Genomic DNA, 18667 nt, shown 5'->3' on the forward strand with positions numbered 1-18667 from the left:
CCATCTAAATCTGACAATCTCACAGAAATGCACACTAACGCCACAAAGCAGTGAAATTTCTAACCACCAGACTACTGCATAACTTTGCCATAGGCAAGAAGTTCCTTGATGGTGAGGAACATTAGATAATTATTTAATAACATATGTCAAAATGTTCTAATTTATTTGCTCGCAAGCACCAAGAGAAGGTGAAATTGTATGCCACTCTTTCCACTGTTTAAGAGCCATTAACTATCTCTACAACTTTGATGAAGATACGACATTTATTTCTGGTCTGAATCATGAGGTAAAGCATGCCAAAATGCAAAGCAAATTCTTGAGTTACAATTATAACTAAATTATATCCACTTTTGTTATTATATCCTAAGATGACGTAATTGCGATAAAATGTATCAAGAACACTTTCATGTGACGTCATATTTTCTCTCCCCTGTACGTTGGACAAATAAGTCTATTTATAGACCAGCCGCCAAAACGAAGAACCACTTGATCATATACCGCCCTTCACTTCAAGTGCTGCAATGGCCTCATTGATAAAGGCGCCGGATTGCAGGTGAAGGTTGGCGTCCTTGGTTCGATTCCCGTCTGGGTGTGGGTTTTTTATATACTACGTGGGGCAAGTTTTTTTTATACAAAAAACTTTGCACTTAAAATAAATAACACTCTTAATAAAAATTACCCAAAAAATGAGTTAAATTTTACCCAACTTAATTTTTACCCAATATATTTATATCTAATTTATAACAAAATGTGTTATAATTTATTGATCATTCCAATATTTTTTATATCTCACTTTGTTATAAATTTGTTAAAATTGTATCAACACCTGTTATAATTATGTTATGGCTAGAGCAATTTCAGTTATAATTTTTGTTATTTTAACACCTAACCGGCGATTTTTATAACTCATTCTGTTATGAAAAATCTTTGAAATAAATAACTCAATCGGTTATAATTTTGTTATGCCTTTCTGATCGGGTTAGCATCACTGCCAACAATTAGCGGAAGGCCTTTTGAAGTGCAGTATGCGATGACTTGTTTGAGAGCATCCGTAGGGGATGGTTCATCATGTGGTAAATACACAGAACAATAGACGTATTTCCTGTTGAGGTTTCCAACAGATACATCAATTGTGATAACACATACATCTCTGGTGGTTAGTTCAGAGATGAGTGTAGCAACTATTGCGTTGTTGACAAGCACACAGGCTCGAGGCATGATACGCGAGTTTGCCATTTCATGTTTACTGAAAGTGGCAAACACCGGGTTCACAAGGTTTCCTAGATAGAAATTTCCCTTACGAAAGTAAGGTTCTTGTACCAAGGCCACTTGGGCTGTACCATTTTGCAAATTCTGCAAAGATTGATCGTTGCTGTTCTTTTATGCTGAAGATTGATCTGAGCTATCTTAACCGTAGCCACTACCCAAACTAGGTAAGATTAAACTCTTCGCAACAACAGCACAACAAAGAACAGCAACAATAAAACCAAATCGGTATCGATTGGAAAACGCCAAAGGCGAGGACACACAGAAAACACTGTGTAAATCGCATAATGCGAGACCATATAGGTGAAAATTTAAACTAATTAACAACATCTTCATAATCCCGCCCTTATTTAGCCTCAAGTGAGACTAAAGAAGGGCAGCTGATTGTCTCGGAGAAACACAAGGTCCACTGCACCATTGCTCCGGTTAGCGCAGTAAGGGCTTCATACTGTGGAGGGCGCCCTGGTACTCCACAGGCTCCGTCAGCGGTTAGGTTTTTATTAGACCCCCCTAGCCATTCATTCCTAGGCACGGTAAGCATAAAGCCGCATCACACCATGAATTAGGGTTCACCTGTTGGTGGATTCTTACCACCGGAACAGGCGGTCCGTAGTGTTATTCTTAGCCAATTGAGACAATCGCTACCGAGCCAGGGTTGTTAACGTTAATCAACGATCAACGCCGTTACGTTAACTTGTTAACGTTAATTGTAACGATTAACGTTTTTTGCGTTGTTTTTTCAGAGCCGTTGATCAACGTTAACGTTAACGCTGAGCGTTGAATTAACGTTAGCGACTCCGTTGATTTTGACGTTAATTGTGCAATTTAACCGATACTGACCTCGAGGTCGAGGAAATTTCCTTTACGAATATTTCCTGAACTCACCTGAAATGTTTGGAGATGTTTCAACTGCATTCTTGAAAAGCAAAAATATTGTTGAAAAAAAAATCCTAGAAAGCATGCTGAAATCGGCAAAAATGTGGGCTAATTTCTGTTGAATTTGCTAGCACTGTCGGTATTTATTTTTGTCTCTAAAAATCATGACATTGACATTCACGAGGAATTTCGTAAATATTTGCTTTCTAGGTTAAGTTAAAAAATTCAAATTGTGTTTATTTCTGGTAGTCACAATAAGCAACGTCAAATTATGCATTTATTTGGCCAGTCATAAGCTCCCGTGCTAACCCAACATTATATGTGGAAACTCTTTAAGCGACTCTTTGGAACTTTGCCTAGTGCGCGAAGAGTTATTTGTCCACTAATGTGGGCGCTATCTAATGCGTAACGAGTCGGTTGACGATATTACAGCGTGCCTGGTCAGTTTAAAAGCATAATTGATGGGCGTATTGTGAAACAACTGCAATAAACACAAACTGTAGAGAATGACCTCTTTAAATACTTAAGCCTTCAGTACACGCTTTGCCAAGTGTGCAAATTTTTCCGCAGGCATAACCCAGCAGGCCAACAGCAGTCGCAACATTGACAAAACATCGGAAATGTCAAGCGTTTGCTTTAATGTTGGTTGATGCGTGCGGAAAAGTTTGCACACTTGGCAAAGCGTGTACTGAAGGCTTTACCGACAAAAAATACAAACAACATGACTACTCACTTTGTACTCCATCATTTTTCTTAATATTAGGATATTGGGGCTGAAACAAAACTCCCACCGATGTATGTTTTTTCTTCGAAGTCCCAATCGTTCCAATAAATGGTCCTATTCACTCTTGAATTTGTAGAGAAATGGGTTTCTCTTTCTACTCATAAGTATAAGGGTGTAGAGATCAAAGTGGATAATGAAATGATAGATATGATAGAATTCGCTAGGTAGCGAACAAGTGTGAAAATTTTATAGAAGGTGAAATTAGGCAAGTAGGCCATGTATTGAACGAATACATCGAATGCGTGAAACTTCTGCCGTGCGACCTGTGCTTTTAAACAGATCGGCTTGGTTGGTAGTTCATACCACCTTACCAAGACTGGCAAAAGTTTCAGGCACCCGACTGCCTAATGTATTGTTCAACAATCCATCGGAATTGATCCAACTCACACAATGAGGGAAATTAAGGATGCCATTCATCAGCTGATAACTAACAAAGCAGCTGGTAAAGATGGTATCAGAGCTGAACTCATCAAAATGGGCCTAGAAAAGTTGGCCAACTGTTTGCATGAGTTATTAAGCCGGCTTCATCAACAGCCGGTCGATAACGGACCTGATCTTTACCGAACAGAAATGCCGAGAATACCAGGTTCGAACGCATCACCTGCTGGTCGACTCCGCAAGGTTGCACACGACAGTTCATTTGAATCTCGCTGGGGACTGCGACAAGATGACGGACTCTCATGCCTACTCTTCATCATCGCCTTGGAAGGTGCAACGCGATAAGCTGGGCTCAAAAGCCGAGGTACGATTTTCACAGAATCCGGACAATCTTCGGAGCGTGTTTCGCGAAATCGTGTGGTATATTGCAAACCCATGAATTTTACCAGTCAATTAAAGAGTTTCATCCGTATTTTTTTGTGGTCAGATTACTGCAAGTACAGACAAGTACAATCCACCTCAGATGTTATTGTCGGTCTTAATTTTGTTTCTGCAAAAAGTGCAGCTTATCCGATAACTTTTCATTGTTAACGATGTGTATAAATACCAACATTAATCCAATAATCAATCTTTGTATCATCGAGATACGACGCCTGCTAATACTCGCCTTTGCTCATTAGTAGATATTGATTGCAGTGGACATTGAGGCTAAATAGGACGTGGTCGCAACCCACGAATGCCGATATCAAAATGAAACATGAAACCTCAGCCCATTCCCAGTCGGATTTATTGCAAATAGTTCAATTTCCTGTCACCGGCAGATTTCGGTATTCGCCACGGCAGACCATACCGGCAATAGCAACAACAGCCGTGGCAATCCACTCGACCCACCCTATTTCCATCCCCCGCCGTCGAACGAATACATAGGTCTAAATTTGCCAGGGAAACCAGGTCAGCAGCACCGACGAACGAAACGAGGGTGTCAGCCAGCCGAGCCGCCGACGTCAAAGTGTTGAAATAAATTGGTTGTGGGGATTTTCTCAGTTTTTCACTTAATTTTCCCCGATACACAATATTCATCCCCCATGTGCTGCCGCCGCTGGCTGGCCGCATTCACTGATGAAAAATGCAAACCAACCGAGGGAGAGATAGAGAAACGACCTTCCGGCTGCCACACAAACCGAATTGGGTGGTATTCTGATTGACTTGGTTTAATGGTGGCGTTGCTTCTTTTGCATGGGAAATTCGGTTTTCTTCTTTCTCAGTTGCAATGTGATAGCCATCATCATCATCCGCATTGGTTCGGAGTGCACGTCTTTCTCGCTACAAGATCCAGAAACCCGAACCGGACTGACATGGGCGGCAGGGTTGCGTTTTGGGAATCGAAAGTCTCCCGCTTATGCATGTCACTTGGGTTAGCAAAACCACTCTCGGTCTCGGTGACTGTGGCTGCAGTTGTTCGGGGGATAGCTTGGAAGCAGCAGCGCTTGGATGAGTGAACATATAAATTCAATCAATTTTTGTTATTTTGCTGTGTGCGCTCTCTTCCAGTAACTTGGTTCACTACGCTGTCGAGTTGCTGCCTTATTCTTTTTGTTGCTAGGTTTTATTCGATTTTGTCTCCCAACCCCAAGGCCTTGCCACAGTTAGTGTCCCAGTAGCGGTTGCTGCGTGCCTGCTCTGAATAGGGTTGCTATCGGAATCGGATACAGCGGAAATGAAGCGTACCTACCAACCTGTACAAAACTACAGATATATGAAATTGTGTGTATTATAACAGTACGGATAACGAGCAAAACTTTTTTTTCGTAGGAAATATCACATCCGAAAATTGGAAATTAAAGATAAGCCTTCCGGTACGGTAAAAAGCAAGGTGTGTCGCGTAATTCAGATCTCATTGATGATCGGCTTGTTATCGACGTCCGAATGCCAGGGAAGGACTCTAAGCTCAACTGTGCACTATGGTCCTCCGGAAAGTAGGCGGTTGGTGTCAGGCCCTACGAGCCTGCCGTAAAAAACCATTGTAACGGAAAATCAGCAACAGAATAATACGAACCGAGACTGACGGCAACGACCCCAGCGAACAAAAAGGACTTGCGATTGGAAACTCGGTACGTGGAACTGTCGATCTCTCAACTTCATTGGAGCACCAGCATACTCGCTGATCTATTGAAGGACCACGTGATCGGCATCGTAGCGCTGCAGGAGTGTGTTGGACAGGATCCTTGATCTGAACGTATAGAGGTAATCATACCATTTACCAGAGCTGCGACAGCACACGCGAACTGGGACCAGCTTTTACAGTGATTGGCGACATACGGAGGCGCGTAATCGGTTGATGGCTGATCGACGAAAAAATGTACAGGTTGCGGTTCTCCAACTTCAGCATGATCAACGTGCGCAGCACACACTACGGAAGCACTGATGATGACAAGGGCGCATTCTACGCGCTGCTCGAACACGGGTACGACCGCTGCCCACGACGTCAAGATCACCATAGATGTATGACAGGTATGGCAGCTGAAGGAATTCAGACCAACTGTTCACCGCAACAGCCCCTTGTATTGGGCTCTTCCATTGTGAGCCACAACTCGGGTAACAACAGCAACGCACCGAGTAATTTCTTCATCCCATCGATGATCGACAACGACGGAGGTGAGTTGCGCGATTGTGCTGGTTGCGATCGACCAAATAATTCCAAGCGGTACATGGTACAATTACGTAACTGAAACCATTGGTGTCACTTTATCTGTGCCGATTTTGACACGACGACGGTACGCTCATCTAGTTACAGCATCGACTCATCCTAGCGGTGTTTCGAGCACATCCAGCGCTCGTAAAGCGAAAGTAGACTGCAAATTACTGCGTCTGGAAGAAGAGCAAAGGTTGCTGGAGCAGTTTAACCGGGAACGAGTTGAAAAGGATCACTCACTGAACGAATGTGAACTTCTTGGACGGCTTGAGCGTGGCAGGCAGTTCATTGCTTGGAAGCATGAATTGCTCTGTCGGTAGGACGACATGGAAGGACGAAGCGTATGTAGAATGCGAAGCAGTCGAAGCAGTGCGAAACGAACGAAGGATTGGGTGGTAAGGCAGTCAAGGACGACCGAGATTTCCTGTGGGATTGTTGGTGAACAGACACCCGCGTCAATGTCTGCAAACACTGATCATCTTGGTGGAGATGCACTTCCGATTGAACCGCAGGCAGTACACGGTTCATCGACGCCGATACAGACTGCGGTAGCTGCAGTGGTACCCTGTGCCGACGACAGAGCAGGAACGGGATCGGAGTCGAAATCTGTTCCGTAGACAGCGGAGAGCTTTACGATTAAGGAAGCTGCTGGAGGTGACACAGGTGAAGAAAAGCGAGGAACCCAACCGGCCAGTCCAAGGTTGAAGAAGTAGATCCAAATTCAGGCTTGGTTTTGAATGCCGGAACAGTGCCTAAAATCAATAGCTTCGGCTCCCATTGCTACAAGCGTTGGAGCGCTGAGACCGGAAGCAAACTGAGACAGACAGAATCGGAACAGCGGATCATCCTGGATCTGATGGGCAAGCACCAGTTGGATATTGACTCAAGGCAGAAACGGGAAGTACAGTTATTAAATCGCATCAAAAGTCTTCAGCTGCAATACTTTGAAGAGCTAAAACTGCTACGAGAAGCGGAAGACAGCTCACGAAGCCAGCTAGAGCATAGAAAGCGAGCAAAAACAAGCTTAGAGACGCAGATCAAGTATAGGGAGAAATCTATCGCCAATGCGAAAGAGTGGATGCACCCTTCGGAAGTAGATTTACGCAACCAGCTTGTTAATGCAATAGGGAATGCGAAGCACTTCGGCTACAAATGCCAGAACTGGAGAATGAAGTCCAGTGTCTGTGATAAACATAACAACAGATGCAGTAGACAAATAGACGAAAGCCGTCGTCGCGAAAACGAAGCTATTCATCTACGGAAGTGGAAAGGCCTACCTTCTGGAGTTTACATGACGAGGTACATCAAATCATCAATAAGGATCAATCAGTTGGTGAAAGTTCTTCTCCTCCTTTGCCGCCTCCCCCTTTCTCATTATTTGACCCCGTCAATGTGTCGAACACAGGTAGCAGTTTGGAAACTGCTCTTCTTCCACCTTCTCCTCCAATGTTGTTGGATAATGCTCTGTCAAATGACCGACCGGAAATTCCTCCACAATCTGGGAAATTTGATAGTGATAGAATCGATATACCTGCCCCATTTCTAGCTACATACTTTGAATGTGTTCCCTGCACTGCTGAGAGTCCATTCCCGAGCATCCTTTCAAGGTTTAGAATCTTAGGCGACTACAGTGTAGTTCGAGAGGTAGTGTGAAGGACTCCTTCAGCAGCTTTCTACTCCACTCGTCGGCGGTACTCCAAGTCATACGTGTCCACTGTGCAGTAGTTGTACGGGCGCTCGGAGCACATAGTGAACAATATGATCGTTGAAGTTCGGATAACACCTCCCCCGAGATCCGATCGGGTAGTGACACTCGTGAGTTTTGGACTGGTAGTTCGAAACCTTTGTGGGCATTTGAAGGCAGTATGACTTGAGCGAAACCTTGCAAACCCGATCCTACTCCAAGAGCTGATCGACAAGTGACCAGCGACGGTGAAATTTGGCTGGGCGCTCAACCAGGGACAGGTACCAATAACGAATCTAAAAGAATCCCGCAGAAAGCACCGAAGGACGAGCAAAGCCGGCAAAAAGAGAGAACTTTGGTGGACGTGCACGAATCTCCAGATCAACCGAAGTCGAATCGTCGTGGCGAAACCGAGAAAAGTGGCATGAATGTGGGAAAGCAGAAGGAAAAGAAGAACAGCAAGAACAGTAAACGTGCTCGATGTGTAACGTCGATAGCCACCAAATAGAGACGTGTGCATCCTTTAAAGGATTGGATCTAGTTGGTAGTTGAAAAGCGGAGACCGCTTGTGCCCATTGCCTCACATCTCACGCACGTTGGCCGTGTAGGGGAGAAGTTTGCGGCACCAAAACTACCCCAAACGGCATCATCGTTTATTCAACTTCGAGCCACCGCCGGCAACCAAGTCCAATGCAGTTAATGGCTTAATGACGGTTTACCTTCAGCCATCATCATCAACGCTATTCCGAATCCACCCAGTGATCTTGTTTGGGGAAAAAGGTCAGGTCGACACTTACGCTTTTCTTGGTGACGGATCGTCAGTGACGTCTTGGAGCTAACGGAGCGGTGAACATGGCGGATCGAATGGACTGGAGGCATCAACAAAACCATTACTGGCGCAAAAATGGTCACGATGGAGACTACAAGCGGTACAAGTTTTCCGAAGTACACACAGTCGATATTTTTGGATTACCACAACAGACCATGGATTACGCAGAGCTTTCCAAATAACTTGCGAACATTCGTAAGCTTCCGATGAAAAGCTTGAGTTGCGCTGTACCTCGGACAGAGTAACTGTCATCTGTTAGCAACGCTAAAACAACGGTAGGGCAAACTCATCGAACCAATTGCAGCGAAAATCAGGATAGGGTGGAAGGTGTGCGTAAGTCTGCGGAAACCTCGAATTCATGAACAACTTGACATATCCGAGTCTGCGGGGGTTGATCTTTACAAGTACGTTCGGTAATTTTTCGACATTACGAGTTTGAGAGAAGCTGTAAAAACCGAAGAAGAAGAGCGTGCGGACAAGATCTTGGTGGAAACAACGCGGCGTTTGAATGGTGGAAAATACGAATCAGATCTGCTCTGGAAATACGACTACGTGGAGTTTCTAGACAGCCGACCGATAGCGGAACGACGGCCGCCAGCACTCGGACTTCAAGAAGAAGGGCTATATACACGAAGCAACGGAAGAAGTCGAGGGGTTCGGTTTTTGGGAAGGAAGGTGAGAGCAATCTGGGATGCAGCGGCAAAAGTTGACGGCGTATCTCTGAATACTATGCTGCTCAAGGGTCCGAATCAACTGACTCCGTTATTGATTTATTTATTTATTTATTCCCCCTCATTCATCTGACAACAGTGTCTACATGAATAAAACTTAAATTAAAATTACATTAACGCATTTGAAATTAACAAACGTTGCTTGAAACAGTTTAAACTAACAGAAAAATCAAACAAATCATACACACGATTGAACAAACAACACATTACACGAATTGGTTCATTCTGACCATAATTGGTGCGTCCTAACTGTAATCTAATAAAATTAGAGCGTCTTAAGCTACGAGATGCTACATTGATATTGATCTTGCAAAGAATGTTAGGTGCATCTATACTACCGACAAGCACTTTTTGCACAAATAATACTCTCTCCAGCTGACGTCGCCTGGCAAGTGTGTCCATTCCGAGAAGTCGGCAGCGATTCTGATATGGGGGCAATTCTATAGGATCACGCCAGGGAAGAAACCTCAACGCATAACGAATGAACCGAGATTGGACGGCTTCTATTCTCGATATCCAGGTGCCAGTATACGGACTCCATACCACAGCAGCATACTCAAGAACGGATCGCGCCAGCGAGTAGTACAACGCACGTAGACAGTATGGATCCCTGAATTCCTTGGAGATCCTGAAGATAAATCCAAGATTCCGATTCGCCTTTGCAATAATCACGGAGTAGTGCTCTCTGAAGGAGAGTTTGGAGTCCAAGTGAACTCCAAGATCCTTTACCACCGAAACTCTTTCCAGCTGTTCACCACCAATGTTGTAACTCCAATTGATTGGATCTTTTTTGTGCGTGAAGGAGATTACCGAGCATTTACTCGTACTGATCGTCAATTCATTGATCCCACACCATTCTGCGAACACGTTGACGAGTCTTTGAAGCTCCCGACAATCCTGAGCCGAGTTCACGATCAGGTAAATTTTCAGATCATCCGCATATAATAGCCGACATCCTCGAGGCAGTACAGCACACACATCGTTGAAAAACAAAGAAAAAAGAAGTGGGCCAAGGTTGCTGCCTTGGGGAACACCAGAGGGGTTTGAGAAGTAACTGGACTGAGCTGTTCCAATTTTGACACACAGACGACGATCTACCAAATACGATTTAAGCCACTGAACAAAACTCGATGCAGTACCCATCCTTTCCACCTTCGCAAGAAGCAACGCATGGTCAACGCGGTCAAACGCAGCTTTCAAGTCTGTATATATGGTGTCTACTTGAACCCCGTCTTCAATGTTTCGTAAGCAAAACGATGTGAATTCAGTGAGGTTGGTTACCGTTGACCTACCGGCATAAAAACCATGTTGGTCGCATGAGATGTGATTTTTAACTTCGTGGAACAAAATTTTGCTGACAAGAATTTCTAACAGTTTGGAACCGGCACATAGCGATGTGATACCACGATAGTTGGTTACATTTCCGCGGTCACCCTTTTTATGAACAGGAAACAATACTGACTCTTTCCATTCATCCGGGAAAGTCGATTGGGCAATTGATTGATTGCAAATCGAAGTCAGCGGAGCGCAAAGTGCTACAGCACATCTTTTGAGTACGATCGGTGGAATGCCATCAGGCCCTGGCTGACACGAAGACTTCAGTTTATTGATGGCATCGCTGATGTCCGCTTCTGAGAAGACGATGTTTTGCATTCCCAGCACATCCTGTGGAACATTCCTAAGGGCAGCGTTTATGTGCTGCGAAGAGGCATTTTCCTGTTTGAATACGCTCGAGAAATGACATGCAAACAATCTGCATATATCCGCTGGAGACGCAGCCGAGTCGGTATCATATGACATAATCGACGGCAATCCATTCTGCTTACGCTTTTCGTTAACAAACGACCAGAAACGCTTGGGATTGCGCTTCAGCTCCTTTTGCTTTCTCTGCACATACTGTGAATAAAGCAGACGATTGTAGTTTTTGTATACATTACTACAAATCTGAAATTCTCGCTTGGTACTAGGGTTTTTGTTTCTAGAGTAATGTCGCAGAGCTCTAGCTCGCTCAGTTTTCAGGGTTCTCAGTCGATTATTCGACCGTGATGTTCCCCTACCGGGAGCGAGAAGTTGCAATATGAGCGGACATAAAAGAAATGTTTCGTCAGATTATGATTCGCGAGCATGATCGGAGTACCCTACTGTTTCCCTATAGGGATTCTCCAAAGCAGCTAATGAAAACCACGGTCAGCGACGTGGCAATATTTGGGGTGGCCTGCTCCCCAGTGCAGTCGTCCCAAGCAACCAAAAGTTCGGATTCCACTTGAAGAACGAACTCAGAAGTTCAAGTTCGGTTCAATTCCGGTTTCGTTGAACTTAATTCTCCAAAAAGTTATTCTTGTATTGTTTTTGAACTTGGAAGTACATGTACAAGCTTTTGACTTCTTTTCAAAAGGACATTAAAGTCGAAAAAAGGTTCAAAAAGAACTTATGTTGAACTTTAAAACAGAGTTCAATCAAATATTAACCGAACTCATGTTTGCCTTTAAAATTCAAATATAGTTCATTTGGACATATTCAAACAACTTGAAATCATCCGTTCCGAACTTGTTTCGAACTTGTTTTGAACTTACTACTCAAAGTTCGGATAAATATTAACCGTACCAAAAGTGAACTTCACTTGAACTTCGGCGACAGCGGGGCCGGAAAGAAGTTCTCATTCAATTAAATCACACGGAAATCGAGCCCAGCAGCAACAGCTTGTGTTAATTTCACAAGTACAATTTGTTCCACTATAATATTTCAACGTACTTACTTGTAATCAACGCAAAGGATCCGTATTGTGTGGCTCAAAGGCTGCCCTCGCAGCGGACAACTGTTCCCCCCAGAATGCCGCCGGGGTTTTTTCGGCTGCGCACAAAATTTTTCCAGCTTTGCTGGATATTTTCACACCCATCTCACTTGTCACTGTAGTCGTTGTCACTGGAAACCAAGCTGAAAACTTATAATCTTTTCTTAAAGTCGATTCACTGGCCCTAATTTATTGCTTTGCACTGCGCACCACAACAAACTGAAAATGTCAAATTGTGTAAGTTCACAAGAAGTTCCACGTGAACTTCTTTCGAACTTTCGACTTCAAAAAGTATTCCAAGTTCAGGGAAAGTTCACACGCGAACCTGATTGAGCTCTACTATATGATATCAGCACATTGAGTAAAATCCCACAGTGGAGCGGTTCCATATCATTTCAGCAACGAGTAATTTTCATATATCTTAATTTGGATGAAACCTTGCATACAAGTCTTTGGGGGAGAAAAACGCCGTTTTTGCATACTAGGTTCGCCATTTTGAATCTAGCCTTACTTATGAGAAGGGCCTATGAAAAATGCACATGATATCTTCAAAAAATTGTATCTCGAAAACGGTTTGTCCGATCGGTTTGGTGTCTTCGGCGAAGTTTTAGACAATTGTTGGTGCTATATGGAGAAAATATGCACGGTAAAAAAATATGTTTGGTTTTTGTGATTTGAACTAAAATATAGATTTTCCCTCAAAAGTGACATGTCAATATTTTTTTTATTATCCTTATGTTATAGCTGACTGAAAATGCTACCTAGTGCACAGTGGGTTGTTCTGGAGAAAAATAGGTTACAATGAAAAAAAAAATGTTTTAAGAAATTACGGTTTTCAAAAAAAGCTATTAAGTAAAGTCAAAAAAGTTTGTCGCCCTAATTTTATGAAAGTACATCAAATTTGCAAGAAAAAAGTACTTCGGTAACATTTTTCTAAGATGCACCGTTTAGAAGATATTACTAATTTAATATTGATTTTTTTGATAACTTAATAAGTTTTAGCCCTTTTCGGATGTACTCCGTGTTTCTCCAGTTTCAAAAGTATTTTTTTCGGAAAGATTGGAAAATTTTGAGTTAAAATGACACTGACAGCTTAAAGATTTGAGTGAAATTCTCTGCCTTAGAAGTATTTTGAAACAAGTTACAAAATCCCACTATCAAGAACAATGATTTCTTCCAGTGGTTTTTATTGCCTTCTGCTGAAAACGTGCTAATAAGTATTAGATACAGGTAATTAGATACCAGTTAGTTGTACTACGTACAGTTGGTGATTGTAAACATGGTCTTTGTTGGAACTAGTCCACCATGGCCACGCTGGCCCAGGCTTGTAAACATTCGACACTTTTCACTGCCTTCGTTTCGTTGTCGCGGTCGGGTGTCAGCTTGCTTTATTTCATTCGAACGCGACCGCTACCTCTTACACACAACACAAGCGGCAGAACAAAGATCAATAAACAAAAAAGTGGATCAAATCAACGTAGTCTGACACGATGACATTAGTATAATTCCAGCTTTTCGCAAGATTTCAGTCAATTTTGATTAAAATTGGTATAATATTAGTATAATATTAGTCACCTTCCATCAAACTAGACGGCTGCCGACTGATATCTCAATCAACAACCGCCGCACTTTTTATTCATTCCAGGTATATACAATTTACAATCTTCTTCAATAACAATATACCTACGCCAGCAAATCTACCTCGCTCCAACTCTCCAAACTCGTACCTGACGATACCTGAGCGTTCAACTCTACCTATCTTCCAGCAGTCTTTACCCAGCATTCTATGATTTATACCCGTGAGCTGTATAATAATGTCTGACTCGGTTCTGAATTCATCCAGTATCTACTAGGGAAAACCAAACAGTAAATGCAGAAAGGTTGCTAGAAGCATAGTGATTTCATAGTAATTTCAGCTAATAATCCAGTGTTTTTGAACTAGATCCAGTGTTGTTTGATAACATAATAATTGTAAAGGAAAGTGTAACACGTTTTGGTGCAAAGGTAAGTTTTAAATACACATTTTAATTATATGTGTTGTGATATTTTCGTTCAAAACTAACAATTGGAAAATATTTTCTATGTTACAGATTACAAAATGAGTAAAATCAGATGTATTCGTCCATTCAAAGACATTCAGTGTTCGAAAGAGCTGCGATATCTCACGGATGGTATCATCCAAAAACTGAAGTCAATTGGATTTTCCAAGGTATCCACACTGAACACCAAGGATTTTCGTATTTGTTCGTCTTGCCGTCTACATATTGATTCAAGAGCTCACCTCACCCAAAACGAAGAACAAAGCGTAGCCAACTGTTCAGACCATACCTGTTGTACCTGATTCGCAAAGCTATGAAAGTTTGGTCACGATACCATCAGCGTCAACGCTAAGCACAATTCAATCAAATGAAGACTTCACGATGCCTGTAGACGTCGAAATATTCAACCGAGGAATAGCAGCTATTCGTGTTTCGCCTATAGATTTAGGTAAGGTTAAAAATGTTCACTATCCTGAAAAAAAGTGCGCTGAAATCGTCGAAGGTGTACGAAGAAATCTTTTTAAATTAGACGCTAAAACAGAAAAAGCAAACGAGTTTAATGAAGTCATAGAAAATATGAAAATTTTTAAATTCAGCCACAAGGCAAGAAAAACTATCAATTTTATCATTGTTACCAAAATCATGGTCAGTACAAAAAATTGTAGACGAATTTAAAACTAGTAGAAATATGGCATCAGATGCAAGAAAGGAAAAAAATAATGTATTAGATTCATCTCAAGGTTCAAGCTCTGGAAAAGCTTTGAGTAATGAAACAAAAGAACTGGTTTTGAATTTTTTTTGAGGACGATGATATAAGCCGTGCAATGCCAGGCCAAAGAGATTTTGTTAGCGTAAAGACAGGAAATAAGAGATTAGCTGTTCAGAAAAGATTGTTAATGATGACATTAAGAGAAGCTTTTAATCGCTTTAATGAAGTGTACGTCAATGTAAAAAAAGGGTTTTCATCATTTGCAAGCCTCCGGCCAAGGCAATGTAAACTATTGACTATCACAGGAACACATAATGTTTGCGTTTGCACTACGCATGAAAATGTCAATTTAATTCTACATAGCTTAACAAAATACAATGTCTTGAATGATCTAAAAACATTAACGAATAGATTACTTTGCGAAAATAAGACAACTCATTGCCATCTACGAAGATGTAAAAACTGCCCAGATACCTCAGTTTTAGAAGACAGTTTATTGAAACAACTGGAAGAAAACTTTGTTGAAAAGCTTTCATTCGAACAATGGGTTACCACTGACAGATGTGATTTAGAAACTATTGTAAAGCAAACCGATGACTTTGTTACATTTTTCAGCTCAAAATTAGAAAGTTTGATTCCGCATGATTTTGTAAAAACCGAACAATCCAATTTTTTGAAAACTACAAAACAAAACTTGCAAGATGGTGAATTTTTGGCTATTTGTGACTTTTCTGAAAATTACAGCTTCGTTTTGCAGGATGAAGTTCAATCACACCATTGGAACGTGCAACAGGCCACAATCCATCCTTTCGTAATATATTATACTGAAAATAGGCAAATTAAACATTTTAGCTTCATTATAATTTCAGAAGAACTAAGACATGATTCAGTCGTTGTTAATTTGTTTATTGATAAAATGATGAACTTTTTACAAATTGATCAAAATAAAAACATGAAAAAAATTTATTTTATGTCAGATGGTGCTGCTTCACAGTATAAAAACCGAAAAAACTTTTCTAGCCTTTGTAAGTTTAAGTCAAAGTATGGTATTGACGCTGAATGGCATTTCTTCGCAACATCGCACGGAAAAGGTCCATGCGATGCTATTGGAGGTACGATAAAACGCATGGCTACCAGAGCAAGTTTAGCCAAAGAACGCGAACACCCGATAAAGACTGCAAGAGAGTTGTTTAATTGGGCAAACAAACGAAAAGAAGAAGAACTTACAAAGTTGTCATTTTGTTATTCTACTACAGAAGAATACGAAAATATGTCTTTGCAGCTAAATAATCAATATAATAATGCAAAAACTATTCAAGGAACTCAAAAATTCCACTCATTTCTTCCTCTATCAGAAAATACAATAAGGGCAAAGCTTTATTCAAACTGCCCTGACAATGATGCCAAAATATTCGATATTGTTAAGAAAGTTGTGTAAACAATAATTTGATAAAAATACAGAAATAAAAATAAACTGATGTACAAAGTATAATGTTATTTTTTATTGCGCACAAATACCACCCCTGAAAAATAAGCCTTATTCGCTCTTTTGAATCTTGCTAATTGAGGAGCTTGCGATATGCAAGAGTTGAATGCACATTTTCAACACAATACACCAAAAACCACTGGAAGAAATCATTGTTCCTGATAGTGGGATTTTGTAACTTGTTTTTCAAAATACTTTTAAGGCAGAGAATTTCACTCAAATCTTTAAGCTGTCAGTGTCATTTTAACTCAAAATTTTCCAATCTTTCCGAAAAAAATACTTTTGAAACTGGAGAAACACGGAGTACATTCGAAAAGGGCTAAAACTTATTAAGTTATCAAAAAAATCAATATTAAATTAGTAATATCTTCTAAACGGTGCATCTTAGAAAAATGTTACCGAAGTACTTTTTTCTTGCAAATTTGATGTACTTTCATAAAATTAGGGCGACAAACTTTTTTGATTTTACTTCATAGCTTTTTTTGAAAACCGTAATTTTTTAAAACATTTTTTTTTTCATTGTAACCTATTTTTCTCCAGAACAACCCACTGTAGCATTTTCAGTCAGCTATAACATAAGGATAATAAAAAAAATATTGACATGTCACTTTTGAGGGAAAAACTATATTTTAGTTCAAATCACAAAAACCAAACATATTTTTTTACCGTGCATATTTTCTCCATATAGCACCAACAATTGTCTAAAACTTCGCCGAAGACACCAAACCGATCGGACAAACCGTTTTCGAGATACAATTTTTTGAAGATATCATGTGCATTTTTCATAGGCCCTTCTCATAAGTAAGGCTAGATTAAAAATGGCGAACCAAGTATGCAAAACGGCGTTTTTGTTCCCCAAAAACTTGTATGCAAGGTTCCATGCAAATCAAAAAATACAAAAAATAAAAACTGGAAAAATTTCCCACTTGTTCGTGGAATCGCTCAGTGGCTAACAACACATACATGGAGTAGTGGTTAGGCACCGGCTTTCAACGAGCAGAACCGGAGTTCAAATCTCAGTAAGTAAAAATCATCAAAAATTATTTCAAGGTATTAGACAATTTGGATTCCACATGAACTAATGTTTCTTAATAATAAATTACTTTTGAGGATTAAACACATTTTTTCATTTTTTCGAAGTTTATTTTCAAGCTGAATAGCGTTCCTTTCAGCGACACAAGTGTACTTTTTGTGAACTCAAGTTCGGTTAATTACTTAAAAAGTGAGCTGAATAGAATGCTTTTCATCTTCCTTCGAATAGCTGATTAAGCCTAAACATGCTATTTTATCCGATCTTTTGGTTGCTTGGGGTAGTATGTCGAAAACAAGAATGCGTCAGAGCAAGAAGCCGAACTTCTGCTCCTATCGGAAGCCGCTGTGACTATGCGGTGAGCCGCGGTCCACTATGTGGACGGACGACTGTGTGCATAGTTTCGACACAGCAGAGGAAGCGTTGGAAGGAAGTCGTCAAAGTAAACAAGCGAGCGGGGTTCCATGTCCGCAATTGGCTGTCCAGGGATAGGAAGGTTCTCTAGAACTTGGAAGGACCATACCAGAATCCCTCGAATGCCGCCGGGCAAGGAGAAGGAATGCGAATGAGTAATCGAGAGATACTGGACCTGTCCAGCATCGATTAATGGCGGTGGGTTTCGACGAAAGTCAATGTGGCAGATTATGCCACAAAATGGGGAAAAGGTCCATCCTATAACACCGATAGCCGTTGGTTCAAGGGACCAGAATTCATGTACAGCAGTGAAGCAGACTGGTCAGCAACTTCAAGGTCGGGTACGGACGAAAGCTACAGGAAGCTACGAGAAGCAAATGTGTGTAGTCATCTGGTCAGGATATCAATAGTGGGCACCGAGAGATTTTCACGATTCGTCAGAATGCGGCGATCTGTTGCATATGTCCACCATTCCGTTCGTTGATACATTACATGCGGTGGAATTCGACACATCTGTAAATGCTGTTGGAGTGTCAAGTGGAGAAATACAGAAATCAGAACGAACGATGCGCAGTCTAATGCGTTTCCGGAAGGGAAACTGACTACCTATACTGAAACAACACCTGGAAAGAAGCGATATTATTCAGAAGCAACCGGCCCACGGTTCATCGATTTCACCGCCTGCTAAAGCATGGCCACACGTAGCACCTTTTCCAATTACGTTTCCATCGTAACCACAGCAGACGGAATCGCAAATCGACAACGTTCTGAAACTGCTCAAAACTGTCCGCCATGAATAATGTACAGTACCGGCGACCACCAGGAGCTAACCTAGAACGACTAGAGCCGGATGTTACCTCAGTATGGGGCTGTCCATAAACCACGTGGTCATGAGGGGGGGGGGGGGTTCGGCCAATGACCATTTTGTATGGACAAATAAAATTTTTTGTATGGACTA

At 41.4% G+C, this 18667-nt stretch overlaps 2 protein-coding genes across 5 annotated transcripts in view; one reads left to right on the forward strand and one right to left on the reverse strand.

The window, feature by feature from the left end:
• Positions 1-18667, reverse strand: part of LOC109423252 (hemicentin-2) — a 759984-nt gene that overhangs the window by 488704 nt on the left and 252613 nt on the right. The window lies entirely within an intron of this gene.
• Positions 12499-17229, forward strand: LOC134285419 (uncharacterized). The gene is made up of 2 exons (XM_062846088.1): positions 12499-14035; positions 14122-17229. The coding sequence occupies exon 2, from the start codon at positions 14895-14897 to the stop codon at positions 16215-16217; it is 1323 nt and encodes a 440-aa protein (XP_062702072.1). The 5' UTR covers positions 12499-14035; positions 14122-14894; the 3' UTR covers positions 16218-17229.

Source organism: Aedes albopictus, chromosome 1, assembly GCF_035046485.1.
Source record: "Aedes albopictus strain Foshan chromosome 1, AalbF5, whole genome shotgun sequence".
Classification (NCBI taxonomy): domain Eukaryota; kingdom Metazoa; phylum Arthropoda; class Insecta; order Diptera; family Culicidae; genus Aedes; species Aedes albopictus.

Coding starts and splice junctions, on each gene's coding strand:
- LOC134285419 (XM_062846088.1), top strand. CDS start 14,895: ATGCCAGGCCAAAGAGATTTTGTTAGCGTAAAGACAGGAAATAAGAGA.